Source organism: Cyprinus carpio, chromosome A10, assembly GCF_018340385.1.
Source record: "Cyprinus carpio isolate SPL01 chromosome A10, ASM1834038v1, whole genome shotgun sequence".
In the NCBI taxonomy this organism is placed as follows: Eukaryota; Metazoa; Chordata; class Actinopteri; order Cypriniformes; family Cyprinidae; genus Cyprinus; species Cyprinus carpio.
Genome location: NC_056581.1, coordinates 19,369,514 through 19,387,334, shown reverse-complemented (window position 1 = coordinate 19,387,334; position 17,821 = coordinate 19,369,514). Strand labels below are relative to the sequence as shown.

Genomic DNA, 17,821 nt, shown 5'->3' with positions numbered 1-17,821 from the left:
GCGGTTGTGGTGTGCTACACACACACACGGTGACTATATGGTTGCAGAAGTACACACACACATGTTTGACACACAGACAGAGACACACAGACACACACACCACACACACACACCACACACAGGGTGTTCTGTGCGGTTGCTAAGTACAGCACACACACACTTTGTGGTTGTTACAGTTGCCTGGGTGTTTGAACACAGTTGACAGACACACACACAGGGTGTTTTGCATGGGTGCTACACAGTTGCAAGACACAGTGTTCTTTGTGGTTGTTAGGTAGTTGCCACACACACACACACACAACACACACAGACAAGTTTCTTCCCACACACACACATGCACAACAGACTACAGACAGTGTGGTTGCTACACAGTTGTCACAGTGTTTTGTACACACACAGATAGTTTCTAGGGTGTTTTGCACTTTTAGGTACACACACCCACACACACACACTAGGTAGTTGCCAGACACACACAGTTGACACACCACTAGGGTGTTTGCACACACACACACACACACTATGGACACACCGACAGACACTAGGTAATACACACACACACACAGTTGTTACACACACACACACACACACACACACACACACACACAGTTGGCAGACAGACACAGTACACACAGGACAGATACGTAGACAGACACACACACATACACACTTGTTACATACACTATGGATGTTCGCGTGTGGTTACACAGTTGCCACACACAGACAGTACAGTTTTTACTAGTACCACTAGGGTGTTTTTTGCATGGTTGCTACACACACACTATGGTGTTCCACACACACACACACACACACACACCACACACACATTCCTGCCTTTGCCGCTTGCTAGGCGTTTTGCTCTCAATCGCATGCCTGCTAGAGCGTTGAAGTGAACATGCTTTGTACAGTTGTTTATTTTCAACTGATGTATGCTCAACAGCGTTTATCTCAATCGCATGCCTGCGGAGCGTTGAAGTGAACATGCTTTCACAAAAATTCAACTGATCGCACACATGTGTCTGTTTTATTGTCGTTCAACACCACGACTGTATCAGACTTGGACATAAAGATAGTGTTTGTATGGTTGCTAGATAGCTGTTAGGGTGTTCTTCGTGGTTGCTAGGTAGTTGCTAGGATGTTTCCTGTGGTTGCTAGGTAGTTGCTAAGGTGTTTGTACAGTTATAGGGTTCTAGGGTGTTCTGCAGCTTGGTCGTTTTATGTGTCCGTATGGTTGCTGTGTGTGCTAGGTAGTTTACCAGTGTTATTCCCTGTGTGGTTGTTTGCATGCTGAGGTAGGCTATGTGGATTCTAGGGTCTTTTGTGTGTAGTATTTTGTGTGTGCTTTGTTGTTTAGTTTGTATTATGTTTTGTTTTTTTTTTATGTAGTTGCAATAGTGTTCTTTGTGGTTGCTAGGTAGTTGCCAGGGTGTTTTGTACAGTTGTTAGATAGTTTTTTCTAGGGTTTTTTGTGTTTTTTATGTGTCTGCTATGATGTTCCGTGTGGTTGCTAGGTAGTTGCCAGGGTGTTTTGTACAGTTGTTAGATAGTTTCTAGGGTGTTTTGCATGGTTGCTAGGTAGCTGCTATGATGTTCCGTGTGGTTGCTAGGTAGTTGCCAGGGTGTTTTGTACAGTTGTTAGATAGTTTCTAGGGTGTTTTGCATGGTTGCTAGGTAGTTGCTATGTGTTTCGTTTGTTTTCTAGGTAGTTGCCAGGGTGTTTTGTACAGTTGTTAGATAGTTTCTAGGGGGTTTTGCATGTTTGCTAGGTAGCTGCTATGATGTTCCGTGTGGTTGCTAGGTAGTTGCCAGGGTGTTTTGTACAGTTGTTAGATAGTTTCTAGGGTGTTTTGCATGCTTGTTAGGTAGTTGCTATAGTGTTCCGTGTGGTTGCTAGGTAGTTGCCAGGGTGTTTTGTACAGTTGTTAGTTTCTAGGGTGTTCTGCATGCTTGTTAGGTAGTTGCTATGGTGTTCTGTGTGGTTGCTAGGTAGATGCCAAGGTGTTTTGTACAGTTGTTAGTTTCTAGAGTGTTTTGCATGCTTGTTAGGTAGTTGCTATAGTGTTCCGTGTGGTTGCTAGGTAGTTGCCAGGTGTAGGTACAGTTGTTAGTTTCAGGGGTGTTGTGCATGCTTGTTAGGTAGTTGCTTAGTTTTTCTTTGTGTTCTAGGTAGTTTAGGGTGTTTTGCATGCTTGTTAGGTAGTTTCTAGGGTGTTTTAGTTGCTAGGTAGTTGCTTATAGTGTTCTTTGTTGCTAGGTAGTTGCCAGGGTATTTTGTACAGTTGTTAGTTTCTAGGGTGTTTTGCATGGTTGCTAGGTAGTTGCTATAGTGTTCTTTGTGGTTGCTAGATAGTTGCCAGGGTGTTTTGTACAGTTGTTAGTTTCTAGGGTGTTCTGCATGCTTGTTAGGTAGTTGCTATAGTGTTCCGTGTGGTTGCTAGGTAGTTGCCAAGGTGTTTTGTACAGTTGTTAGTTTCTAGGGTGTTTTGCATGCTTGTTAGGTAGTTGCTATAGTGTTCTGTGTGGTTGCTAGGTAGTTGCCAGGGTGTTTTGTACAGTTGTTAGTTTCTAGGGTGTTCTGCATGCTTGTTAGGTAGTTGCTATGGTGTTCCATGTGGTTGCTAGGTAGTTGCCAAGGTGTTTTGTACAGTTGTTAGTTTCTAGGGTGTTTTGCATGCTTGTTAGGTAGTTGCTATGGTGTTCCGTGTGGTTGCTAGGTAGTTTCCAGGGTGTTTTGTACAGTTGTGAAGTAATTGCTAGGGTGTTCTGTGCAGCTGCATGTGTCAGGAAACAGCACACCTCTCATCGTGATGTCCGGAGGGTGTAAATGGGGTGTGAGGTGCAGCTCACCTGCAGACTGTGTGCTTCTCTTCGGGTAGGTCTTGCTGTGGGTTCGGATCACCTGTAGGTCGGGTCGCGGTAGAGTCACAGACTGCTCTCGTCCAATCTGCATCGTAGTCTTTCCACTACAAGCAGAAATATACTTTATGATTTAACTCCTCCTGCACCACCATAAAAAATATGCCATTAAAGGAATTCTTTCATTACAGGAATAGTTCATTCAAAAATTAAAATGCATGTTATTCCGTATGAAACAAATGTTTTTTTGTTTGCTATTTTGGAGAAGTTTTCCTTTAAAAACTCATTTTGCAGTCTGTCAATTATTTGGCCTTTTATTTTTTTGAGCTCAGTCCACATTTTGATGGATGTGATGCTGCTGTTTTATGCTTATTTAATAACTAACCCTGAGAATATAGGACAGTAAAATGAGTCACTGCTGTTTAACACACATTCAGCATTATATCACTGTCTGTGACTAATAGCTGTCTGTACATATTAAAGGTCATTTCTCAATACCTCATGTCTTGTGCTTTTATCTGACTATAGATTTATGACATCAACATTCTAAAGATAAAGTCTCTTCTGCGTACCAAAGCAGTATTAATTTGATACAGTAAAAACAGTAAAAAATGTGAAATATTTCAACAATTTAAAATAACTGTTTTCTGTGTGAATATCTGTTAAAATGTAATTTATTTATGTGATGTGCAGCTGTATTTTCAGCATCATTACTCCAGTCTTCAGTGTCACATGATCTTCAGAAATCATTCTAATATGATGATTTGCTGCTCAAGAAACATTTCTGATTATTATCGATGTTGAAAACAGTTGTGCTGATGAATATTTTTGTGGAAACTGTGATACATTTGATTTTTCAGGATTCTTTAATAAATAAAAAGTTCAAAGAACAGCATTCATTTTAAACAGAAATCTTTTGAAACATTATAAATGACTTTAATGTCACTTTTGATCAATCTGATGCGTCCTTGATGAATAAAAGTATTAATTTCATTTCTCATTTACTAACCTGTAGCGATGCTTCGAGCCCAGAGAGCTGAATTTGGACAGTTTCCTTGTTAGTGAATTAGACTCATTCTCTGGCATTCTGTAAAAGACATTTTATTAAGAATGTTTACAAAAATATTGACGTTTAGATGAACAACATTTTTTAATTTATTCTCCATTTCATTTTCACTCCTGATGAAACATGGATGTCGTTTCATAGCCTCCTTCCAAACATCTGTGGGGCAAATCTGTTGTTTACACCCACATTTTAATGTACTAAATTACAGAACGAGTGTTAAGGAGAGCTTTCCTCTCATTAAAATTCAAAAGCTGTAAACACGCAGCTCTGATAAAACGCAGAACCAACCAGCAGAGAAATAAAAAGCCAAAACATAATGAGAGACCAGACTAGAACTGAAGAATGTCGTATTCTGTATAATTTGTCACCACGGTGTTTCTGCTGGATAAAACATTCGGAGATCTGTGTGTTTTGATGACAGAACATGATTCGGCTTGTTTTTGTGGTCTGGATAGTCCTGTTTTATTTTCTAAAACAGAAACGGAAAATATTATACAAAAATAATAAAAAAAAAATAAGAAGAAGAATTAGTGTGCATTTATTGGTTCTTGTAATTAGGTTGATTCTGTATTATTAAATAATATTTCTGACAGTTAAAATGTTACCAAAAATAGCAGATTTTTGTAAGATGAATATATGCATACTATATAATAATGTATACTGAAAAAACTGACCATGTCAAAAACGTATTTGCTTTTGATCAGAATTGTTTTCTATTATTTCCATACTTTTATATTTTTTTATAGAATTAGGTTTTATTTTTATACTTTCAGTTTTCATTTTGATTTTAGTTACATTTTTAGTAATTTTGTTATGTGCTTTTGTAATTTTTATTAGTTCTTGTTTATTTTAATTTTTAATTTCAGTGTTGGTTTTAGTTGAGTTTTATTTTTAATTTATTTTACTTCTCAGTCAGCAATTTTAATGCTTCTGCTTAAACTAAACAAAATTTTGAATTGTTGCCAAAGCAACATTTATCATTTTCACTTAGTTTAACATGATGTACTAAAAATAACTAAAAATGAAATAGAAGTAAAAATACAAAAAGTATACAGACACATAAAAAATAATGATAAACATGACAAAACACAACAAAATTACTAAAACTTTAAAATGGAAAAAAAAATGAATAAAATAAAAATGAATTAAAAATATTGTAAAAACTCTATTAATATCTTAATGATACTAAAATAACACATATTTCAATATCTACTAACTATCTGTGAATTATCGTAAACTAACATTAACTAAAGATGTTGTAAGAATATATTGTTCGCTAATGCATTAACACTTTAGTATAGGGATAAATTCTCACTATTAACTCGTTGCATATTAGCATGCCTATCATTAACATACTGGCTGTTTATTATTATTAGTAGTAGTAGTACTAATAAAGCGCATATTCTGCATCCCCAATCCTACCCAATACCTAAACCTAACAACAACCTTACTAACTATTAATAAGCAGCCAATTAAGAGCTTATTGAGGCAAAAGTCGTAGTTAATGGTTTGTTAATAGCGAGAATTGGACCTTTAAATAAAGCGTGACCATGTTAACAAATGAGCCCTTATTGTAAAGTGTTACCAATAATTCTGTATTCTTAATGGTAAAGTTTGCACAGAGTTTGGAGGTGTGAGCTGTCTAAATCTCTCCCATCGCTTGAGTTTCACACGCGGATTAGCAGCAGAAACCTCCAGCCTCCTGCATTCTGAGCGAGTAAAGCTGCTTGGGGAGGGGGCTGAGACGGCTCTGATCAAATAAACACCAGAGAGGACTGTGAACGCGTGAGGGGACGCTGAGGATTGGAACGCAGCTCTCAAAAGCTTCTCCTGAAAATAAAGAGCCTCAGTAAAGCCGCGGGAATCTGAAGGGCCCTTTGGTTTAGGTGAAGAGCGTACAGGAGAGCATAATGCAGCGGGTTTGGCTTTCTGTGCTAAAACAAGAAGTTTAGACCGGATTAAGATGTTTTGAAAGTGCATGAGGTTGTTGGAACATCATTACACAACATTACGACTGTAATCCCTTAAAAAAATCCCCCCAAAAATCTAAAGCAGGTTCATGCAGTGTAAATGTGTAGTTGTTACTGAACTGAGGCTTAAAATTCGTGTGTTTATTGGTGCTTGTAATGCAATCAGGTCAATTCTGTCATATTAAATGATATTTTTGCTATTAAATGCTACCACTAAACGCACATGTTTTAACTTACCTGATTAAACAGTATATTAGATGTTAATTTTATATATGTCAGAAATTCAAATTATACTTATTATGTGTACTTAATCATGCATGATGCATATTCAAATTATTTGCATTTGGCATTATTTTTACACTATAATATTTTTTTTTTGATTAGCTTATGTTTTTGTCATGTTTATTAGTTTTTGTTTATTTTAAGTAAAACTATTTACGTTTACTTTATTTGTTTCAGTTTTAGCTTTTATTACTTTATTTCCAGATAGCAATTTTAGTGCTTTAACTTAAAAAAATAAAAAATAGAACAGTTGCCATGGCAACTGACTGAAATTAGTTATTCATCTAATGTTTATATTTTATTTTATTCAAGCTTTATTTTAATTAACAGGTTAAATTTTATTTCACTTAACAAGTTAACTTAAATTTTTAGTCATTTTATTATGAGCTTTTGTCATTTTTATTCATTTTTGTATATTTTAAATATTATTATTTATGTTTTATTTATATTTGAGGTTTATTTCCATTTTTATAACGAAAATGAGAAATGTTAAATTTAACCTGTTAACTGAAATAAAGCTTGAATAAAATAAAATATAAATATTAGATAAATTTTTCAGTTCGAATTTTATTTTAGTTTAATTTGAAACACTAAAATAACAACTAAAACTGAAATTAAACTAACACTTAATTAAAAATAAATTAAACCTAAATGGTAATATTTAAAATGAACAAAAACAAATTAAAAAAGCACATTTAAAATGACTAAAAATTTAACTAATATTAAAATGTACACTGAAATTATAAAAATGAAAATTAATTTAAAATATTAAACTATAATAGTAAATAAATATAACTAGTGATATCAATCGATTAAAAAAATTACTAATTAATCGACTTTTTTTCCCCTGAAATTAATCACGATTAATCCAACCTAACATTAAAGTTTTTAATTATACTTTTATATTGCAATAATTTCACATTCAATCTTCAAATTAATGTAGAAACAACTTAAAGACAGTAATATTTGTTTAATGTTTTTTTTTATGCCTGAAGGTGATACTACTGATGTCCCTGGTGGCCAACCCTAGCTCTGGCCCTGCGTCAATTGCGTTAAATATTTTGAACACGTTAAACTGAAAAAATTAATTGCATGCATTAAAGCACTAATTTTGGCAGCACAAATAAAATCATAAATAATTGTTATAGCATGGTGTTACTATGTCTTTTGGACATGCATTATTTAGTACCCATGAAATTGAATAATATTTCAATTCCTGCCATCTGATTTACTATTTTATTGTTTTTTTAAGTAGATCAGAAAATCTCTGTTGCTGTACCTGAAGAAGGTGTGATGCTCCACGCAGCACTTCCACAGGTTCTTGCAGGCCGTCTTACTGGGAGCGTCAAAGAAGAACGACGTCTCATTACACTGAAAACACAAGGACGCTGTGTTTAAATAGATATGTGTATAAACTTCATGTTAAATGTTCATCACCGGTGGTAACCCTCATGTGCTTTCATTAGTCTGATCTCACTAGGTCAGATGAAGAAGGTCAAGAGTCCTAGAACGAGAAGACACTTCACTGCAGCTTAAATTGGGCCCTGGAGGAAACGGGTTAGAGACTCTGTCAAGAGGCTTAAGGCCAGTCATAAACCTCCATCAATAATGGACTTTCCACTGACTCCTCATAAAGGATTTTCCACACAGAGCTCAAGATGTTATGGAAGCAGTTACAATAAAGTAAAGCAGTTTTATACATGAATTTTGTTGCTTCCTTGGAATTGGAAAAAGTCTTTTTGAATACAGTCAAAAATCAAGTTAAGTCAAATGGATTTATATTGAGTTTTTCACAATGCACATCGTTTCAAAGCAGCTGCACACAAAATCATGATGTTAATGTTTATGATATCTTAATATCTCCATGACGTACAACCGAAATTAACATTACAGCTAGGCAATAATATCATGCACACAGTTCATTTATTAAAACAAGACTTACATCTCTGCCCATAACCCGCAGCTCAAACTGGGTTTCCTTGAAATACACTTTTGTAATTCTTGGCCTGAAAAAATCATATTAAAAGTTAATTATTTAACAATGCATGTAAAAACAAATAAACAGACAAAGAGTGTCAGAATTTTTCAATTTTAATATAAAATATTACAAAAAGTAATCCTATGTTGTATAAGATCATATAGTATCATATATCATGTCTTGTTCTTTTAAAGAATCACACCATATATCTTGTTTCATGTCATACCGTATATCATATATCTCATATCATATCATATATCATATCTGATATGATATATGGTATGATATAATAATGATATGAGATATATGATATACAGCTCATATCATTACATATCATATTTCATGTCATATAATATATGATATCATATCATATCATAAATTTAATCTCATACCATATCATCATATCATCAACAAGTCAGTTAATTCTCATAACATAGAGATTCTTTCACCTAGATAAAAATAAAAAAGAAAGAAAACAAAACTAGAGGTATTTCATATTGCATGGAAGGAAAGTACTTCCACTTACAGAAAAGCTCTAAAAACTGCTAGATCTGCTTCCTTTTCATCTCTTTTAGAAGAGAACAAACACAACCCCAGGTATTTATTCAATACATTCATTCTATTCCACTCATTTTCTACTATAGGAGAGGAAGAATTGTATAAGCTTGTCAAAACATCAAAACCTACAACATGTATGTTAGACCCTATTCCATCTAAGCTTCTAAAGAGGTGTTTCCAGAAGTCATAGATCCTCTTCTGAATATTATGAATTTGTCAATGTCATTAGGAAATGTCCCAAAATCTGTTATTAAGCCTCTCATTAAAAAAAACACAACTTGATACTAGAGAATTAGTTAATTGCAGACCGATCCCAAATCTCCCTTTTCTGTCAAAAGTGCTGGAAAAGGCAGTATCCTCTCAGCTTTGTTCCTTCTGGTGTCTGTGAGGGTCAGGATTAAGACCAGTCAGGATTAAGACCAACCTGCCTTGCCTGGAAGTTTCTAGTATACCTAGTAAGACCTTGATTAGCTAGTTCAGGTGTGTTTAATTAGGGTTGGCTGAGTTTGGAGACCTTGAGAGACCGTATCTAGTACGAACAGAGACTGCTCTCATCAGAATCACAAATGACCTGCTCTTATTATCCGATCATGGTTGTATCTCTCTATTAGTGCTACTGACTGCTCTCATCAGAATCACAAATTTTTACTAGTTGAAGTTCTAATTCCTGATATCAAGAATCACAAACCCGATTTCTGTGATGAGACGCACGTCTATTGTTGATATAAAGATAATAAATTTTTATACTAGCGGAAATCTAATTCCTGATATCAAAAATAGCCACTGTTACTAGTAAAATTAATATCCTGTGTAGAATTAATATCCTGTGAATGAATGAAAGTCAAAACGGCTTGCCATAATATCACATCACATATGATATAATATGATATCTCATCATATATCATATTATACCATATATCGTATATATGATCATATATTATCATATCATACATCTCATTTCATATCTCATTAAAAGATTTGTTCTTTTAAAGTATCATATCATAGCATATATCATACCATATATAAAAGATTTGTTCTAAAAATACAAAAACACCATTAATTCAGTTTTTGAATGAAATGCGGGTGAGTAAATACTGTCAGAGCTTTCATTTAGGGGGAATAATTCCTTTAATAGGTGAAAAATTCAGTTTATGCATCAACCTACCAGAAATATTTCCCCACTTGCGTTTTATTTTTGTAAACCACGACTCCGACAGGCGTCAGGCCCAGGAAATACTCAGACTGCTTTTCTCCCTGAAAACACACATTTATGCATTAAGCGACTTATAAAAACAAACACAAGCAATTCATCAGAGCCGACAATATTCAGAGAGTACACTGCCAGGATTATTGGAAAGCTGGATTAGGAATCAAGCTAGAACAGAGAAGAAATGCAAAGAACTGAATCATTAACAGAAAAGACAAACATTGATATTCTATACAATCAAATCCAATCAAATAAAAAGAAAGAGCTCTGTTGATGTAAAAGGGCTGAACTTACAAACACAGGGTGCAGATCCACGCCGTACATTTCTAGTGTTTTGGCAATTGCTAAGTAATTGTTTTCGGCCTCGGCAGGCACCTGACCCCTGAACAGAGAGGACGACACACACACAACACACAACTGAGCAGAGAAACCACCAAAATACACTTCAAAACAATTACAACCTGGTTTTTGGAAGCAGAGAAACCACCAAAATACACTTCAAAACAATTACAACCGTTTTGGAAGAAGCTTTTTAAATTCCAAAGTAAACAAGAGCAGCATAAACAAAAGAAAGGAAACATTCAAACTGCAATCATTAACAGAAAGATTGAACGTGATTTTCAGCGTTGCTTTAAACTATTTCAGGAAATCAGTGATTTGTAAATGTGTGTTTGTCACAGACTGAATAACAGACTGATTGCAGGGAGGTCAAACCTGAAAGCAGTCATGCTGAAACAATGTTTATTTAAGCTACTAACACTAATGCAGGAACGTGGAGTCAGAGCATGATCTTACACAACAGTAAAGATAAGAGAAAAATCTACAGATCCCAGTATAAGGAAATTCAAGAAGCAGACCCAAGAAAAAGTGCATAGAGTTTTAAAAATATATAATAAAAAAAAAAAATAATATTTAATAGTTATACATATATATATATATATATATATATATATATATATATATATAATTTATAACAAATATATTTATATATATATCATATGTCTGTGAAACGATTATTTTAAAACTATTTTTTTTTAAAAATATATGAATACTACTATATATTTAATCATGAATACTACTTATATTTTATTATATTTTTTATATTGTCCACTGTATAAACTGTGCTTAGTGAACGTATGTGAATTAAGTGTAAATAATAATTTTTTCATAAAAATTTTTGCACTTTTTCTTGGGATGCCTTTCTTGAATTATATGTGTATAAAAAATGTGGGTTTTATACCCACTGTATATGTATATATGATTCATCACTATACAATGTAATATTTAATATAATAATATAAAATAACATTTTGGTACAGTTTGTAATTATTAAAAAAAATGCAATGCATGAATAAATGTGTGATCTGTCGTGTTGCTGTGGTCACATGTGCATGAATGCATTAAGGATCCTCTCAGAGCGGTGTGGACGGGTCTCTGCTGACTGTAGATGCTGTATTATAAGTGTTGGGCCTCATCATTTTCAGGCACCCTGGGGTCTCGCTGCATTCGTCTCTTTCATTTGGGTCGAGTGCATGCGGCTGCATATTGCTCTTAATGTCCGACGCTTTCAGTGCGTACAGATATATGATGCAACACAGACGGGACACTCATGATGCTTTTGTTCTGTCTCACAGAGGGTCGACACACTTTAACTGCGTTTCTCTTTGTCTACGGCTGCGTGCAGAAGGGAACTCTAGCATACTGCGCATGCTGTTTATATAGTATGCAAAACAGTGTGCAAGTCAAACCGTAGTATACTACAACAAGTGGTGCATATATGTGTATATATATATATATTTAACAATAGCATGTATTTCTATATATACAATATATTGTAGAAAAAAGATAGAGTATGTATTCTTGTTTTATATATATTATAAATACAAAATCAAAACAAAAAGCACACACATCACTGGAAAAACTCTCAAACGGGGGCTCGACAAAAAATACTGATAATGAAAACAAACAAAATGTCGACTTTTTTTTCCATTATAAACTGTAAATATAAATGTATAATAAGAAAGACATAATATATAGACAATATATTTTCTTATATTATATATATATATAGATATATATATATATTATATAATATAATAAAATGTTTTTCCCTATTATATATATATAGATTCATTTGTATTATAAACAAAAATCTAACAAAATGACAAACAATATATAGAAATTATATAATACAATATAAACACATATTATATAGAAACAAACACTTTCAGCCTTATATATATATATATATAAAATAATAAATAAATAAACAACACTTATATATAATATTTATATATACACACAAAATATTTTATATTACACACACAAATATATTTTAAATAATATAATTAAAATATAAATAATATTATAATATTATAAAATCATATAATAAAAATATAGACAATACAAATACATTTATAAATACAAAAATTTATTGTTTAATATAATAAAATATAATATATATAATAAATATACTTGTATAAATCTGCTTATTTTTGCTGTGTGTAATATATCTATTTATGTAAAGTGGGTATAAAAAATATACCGACTGTATTTTCTTTCTGACGTGTTTTATCTTTCACTTGGATGTTATAATTTGCACTGATTAAATTATTTTAAAGGAGGTTATTCTTTTCTATACTCACTGTATCTATCGATCTATAATCTTTAATAATCTCTCTCTCTTTATATATATATGTATTTTATTTTTCAAAAATGAACCCTAACCCTTCTCTTTATTTCCTTGTCTCATGTTTCCTGCTCTTCATCCTCACACATGTTTAAGCGCTCCAGCATTCCTGATCAGAGTTTCTCATTTTACCGCTGTCTGTCATTCACATGAACGCTTTAATTCAGTCCAAACCCTCACGTCTGTCTCTCTCAGCGACCTCACGCTAATACATCAGGCTCCCAATCTCTATCTTTGCCCTGTTTTCCATGAAAAACACTACCTGACAATCAGAACTGCCCGAGGGATTTAAGCTTGTTTTGAGGGAATTGTTGTTGTATTTTCACACAAGGACACGCATTAATAATGTGATTTATCTTGCAGTGCTTCTGTGAGGGAGGTATAATGTGTTTTTCTCCACTGATCGGCTGAACTTCAGCTCCTCACGCGGCTCTCAACAATCATTCAGGCCTTTTAAGAGTCAAAAAAACATGACAATCAGCAGTCAAACACACAAACTCAGAGGAAACCTGAGAAAGCTACGAGATTTGACTGAAATATGAGCACAGTGAACCTGGAAAACAGAGTCTGAACATGATTTTCTGTGTCATACTGTAACATCCAGAACATTTACTGAAACAAAAAGGAAGAAAAAAAAGGAAATTTCTTAACATTAGCTAATGCATTTACTAAAATGAACTAATGAGCTTTTTTTACATCAACTATTGCTAATGTTTGTTAATAAAAATACAGCTGATCATTGTTTTAATGCAGCATTATTATTAACCAAAACTAAAACCATAAAAACATTTTTACTACTGCAAAAAAAAAAAACTTATTTCAGCTAGTTTCATTTTATTTTTTACGTTTGATTATCAATGTCTTTCTTGAGTACGGCTGTTAAATAGACCTACTGTACATGATTACTATAAAAAAATGTCATTTGCATCTGTTGTATATTGTATACTTGTCATATTGTTTGTCCAATTTTTTAAATAATTAAATAAAGTGAAATGAAATAAGATTTTGTTTATTTAGTCCATCCCTATTTGGGTCTAAATGGTCTGTCATTCTTTTTTTTCTTTTATATTTTGCTACCTTGTATAAATATATATTTTAACAAATTTTAATAAATAATTTTTAATAAATGTAATATTTTAATTTGGATGTATGGCTCAATAAATAAAATAAAAATACACAAATAAATAAAATGAAATTAGATAATAAAAATATATGAATAAAAATTGAATAAATAAATAATAAACAAATAATGAATAAAAAAAAATCTAAAATAAATCAATAAATGCACAAATCAATAAATAAAATGAAATTAATTAATAAAAATATATGAATAAAAATTTAATAAAATAAATAAATAAATAAATAAATAATGAATAAATAAAAAAATCTAAAATAAATAAATAAATAAAATCATAAGATAAATCAATTATTAAATAAATTGAAATTATAAAATAAATTCATTAAATAAAATAACAAAATAAATTAAATTTAAAAATACATAAATGAAAAAGTGAATAATATAAAATAAAAATGAATAAAATTATAAAAATAAGTACATAATATAAAATAATATAATAAATAAATAAAACATTATTTATTTATTTTATTTAAATAAAATGTTATGTTAAATTATTTTATTTTAATTTAATTTTATTTTGGTTGTATTTAATTGCACTGCATCTTGTCTTAAAATGTTGCAATCCTGCCTTTTAAAAAACAACAACAACAATAATATTTGAATGATATGGTATTTTTGCCATATATTGCTCACCCTTGTATAGTAGTGTCATTCTGTTTTGGTCAGGAAAGCTGCACATTAACATCTCTCTCGCCTGTTAGCTCATTTAAGCTCCTCTGTCATCTTTAGTGATGGGTGCATGATGGGACAGGTGCAGCCCAGCGCCCCTCCACATGCACACAGGCTCTCGTTACAAAGACATGGACGACGGCCAGAGGAGAAATCTCTACTGTCCCGCACATGAAACCCGATTCCCGTGGAAAGAGCTTCTACATGTTTAAGAGTTTAATCAGGAGTGTGGTGTTTGATCAAATCTGTGACGGGATTATTACAGATTAAGGTGCGCGATGTACTGTGTTTTATTGTCTTACACAAGCGTTTTATGAATCTGTTCGATGCTGTCCTCTAGTTCCTCTTTCTGGTCGGGGACAAAGCGATATTCAGACACGTAACCTGGTGTGTGCTTGTAAGGGTCGTAATCTCCGAGCTCAGCTGTAGAAGACAAAGAGGACACCACATCATATAATATAATGTAATATAATATAATATAATATAATATAATGTTGTATAATATAATATAATATAATATAATGTTGGCTGTTATATGATAAATTGCCAGAACTTTTGCTAATTCTATAAAATTAAATAAAATTAAGCTATAAAAATAAAATGAAATTCTAATAATAAATAAATAAATAAATGTAAATTCTAAAATAAACGAAATTAGACAAACAAATAAATGAATAAAGTGAAATGAAAAATAAATAAAACTATAAAATCAAAGAAATAAAACATTGAAATTATAAAATAAATAAAATAAATAAATAAATTGAAATTCTAAAATCATATGAACACATAAATTAAAAGAAATTGCAAAAGAATTAAAATAAAATTATAAGATAAATAAAGTCTAATTATAAATATACATAAATAAAATTTAATTATAGAACAAATGCATAAAAAGAAATTGTAAAAAAGAAATTATAAAATAAGTAAAAATAAAATGCTAAAATAAAATTATAAGTGCATCCAAAATAAAAGTTTTTGTTTGCATAATATGTGTGTACTGTGTATATGTATTATGTATATACAAATACACACACATATATATATACACACACACACACACACACACACATATATATATAGTGAAAATAGTTATATGTATTTATCTATATTTATATTCATATAATTTATATTATAAATAAATATATTTAATATATAAAAATAAAATTTTCCTGAAATATATACATGCATGTGTGTGTATTTATATATACATAATAAATATACACATAACATACATATATATTATGCAAAACAAAAACTTTTATATGGGTGTGATTAATCGTTTACAAATGATCAAAATATACCAAACAATTTAATTTAAAATTACAACAGTCACAACATAACATTTTACTTTCATGTTACACAAAAATATGAGTCATAAAAGTGCTTACTACAGTATATTATTAATCTTAGAGAGCATCTTATAAAACAGGTTGGGAAGCTTATAACTCATTTGCTGACACTTTATTTCTGTATAAATATCTAGACTGCAGTAACATTTGCTGTATTAAATCCCCTGGTACAGATTTGTTCGTACATTGAATAGCAAGCGCTCCCAGCTGTGTGCTGATGTTTAATGGACAGGGCAGTCTCCCCTGCAGGACGTCCTGCTTTACCTGCAGGAAGAACTCATACCTGACAGAAGACAGAAAGACAGACAGTAAAGAGCATGATATTACTGAATATATGCACCTCTAATATCAACATAGTGCTGATTTATTCTCACCATACAGTACACAGAACACACACCTAGTAATTTCTTCTTTCAGTTTACAGGGATCTTCAGCGTAAAATTTCACCCCAAAGTAGAGCGTGAACGGAGGTCCAGCTGGAAAGAAGAAAGCAACCCATTAACTCAAATACACAGCGATCTACCGTCTAGAAAACGTCTAGAAAATACCTATAGGAAATGAATTTACTGGTACAATAAACCTAAACAGTCCTAATATATATTAGTAGTATTAACTGAAATTATTTTAACTTTAAATATATTAATTTGTAAATTGAAATGATTTAATATGTAAATAAATGACATGAAGTCAGAAGATATCTGATGTTTAATGTTGAGCTTTTGGACCAATAAGATTGTGTTGTGGGCGTGGCTACCCACAGCATGAAGCCTGGTTAGGACACATAACTAAAATGAAAATATACAAAATAAATTAAAGGAAATTTGAAAATACACAAATAAAATGAAATTATGAAAATAAACAAATCTGTTAATGAAATGGAATTAAAAAAATGAAATTATAAAAATTATGAAAATAAATTAACATGTAAAATGAAATGATGAAATAAAAAAATGACATGAAAGTATAAAATATATAAATAAAATAAAATGATAAAATGAATAAAACTAAACTAACATTAATCAGTTAAATAAATAAATGACATGAAGGTATAAAATATATAAATAAATACATAAAATTAAATGATAAAATTTATAAAATTTATATAAAGTTAATTTATATTTTAATAAGTTAAATAAATACGTAAATGTAAAATTATATAATATGTTATTATGTAATTATTAAATATAAAAGAACATTCTATAATAATAATAATAATAAAAAAAACAATTAAATAAAATGAAAGTGAAAAATATAAAGAAAAATGAATTTGGCTGTACTGCTCAGTAACTTGTAAAAGTCTTTAAAAAAATAATTAATTAAATAATAAAATAATTGTGGATCGTAATCCTGTCTTAAAAAAATGTGATGCAATATTTTTGCCGTATCGCAGTAGTATGCAATTTTGCTTTGGAAAGAAAAGTTGCATGTTCACAATTATTTCCAAACAAGCCTGGTTTGGACACACTGCCATCGTTACACAGATTACATGCACTTATAATTAATTATAAAAGCAAAAAGAAGAATTATAGGTCATTTTTAGCAGTTGCACGAAATAATTACACATAGCATTATGCTGTACATCTAAGAAAATCTAATATAAAGTGACCAATTTACCTTCCTGGTAAACTACCACACCTGGTCAAGGTTATTTTGGATACGTTTTAAACAATACGGTTAGCAATATAGCTAGGTTGTACCGACCAATACATAATGCATTCATTTCCCAGAGGAGTGAATTACTGAATTAAACAAATGTGTTGTAAATTCTGCCCTACATTCACAACAGTAGATATGCAAATACTCAGCTTGCTGTGCAACTAAACACACAAACATAATTGCATTCATTACTACATATTCAAACGGGTTTAAGTGCATAATTACTTCCAAATTATCATCTGAAATGCAATGTGAGTTTTATCAGGAGAATCATTACGGCTCCGGCTCCTTCTGTGCCGATCCATATTTAATCTCCACTGAAGATGAAGGATCATCATTAGGTCAGTGTTTCCCCCCATGATGCATTAAAGACGGCCTCTGAAGATTTCTGAGGAGTGTTTAAACA

The 17,821-nt window shown here is 31.5% G+C and overlaps 1 protein-coding gene across 1 annotated transcript in view; it reads right to left on the bottom strand.

The window, feature by feature from the left end:
* LOC109100044 (band 4.1-like protein 4) overlaps positions 1-17,821 on the bottom strand; it is a 46,219-nt gene that overhangs the window by 8,948 nt on the left and 19,450 nt on the right. The window contains 9 exon segments of the mRNA XM_042765652.1: positions 2,845-2,960; positions 3,863-3,940; positions 7,451-7,542; positions 8,114-8,177; positions 9,873-9,961; positions 10,209-10,296; positions 14,713-14,833; positions 15,945-16,042; positions 16,157-16,235. Of these exon segments, the coding sequence (XP_042621586.1) occupies positions 2,845-2,960; positions 3,863-3,940; positions 7,451-7,542; positions 8,114-8,177; positions 9,873-9,961; positions 10,209-10,296; positions 14,713-14,833; positions 15,945-16,042; positions 16,157-16,235 (825 nt within the window).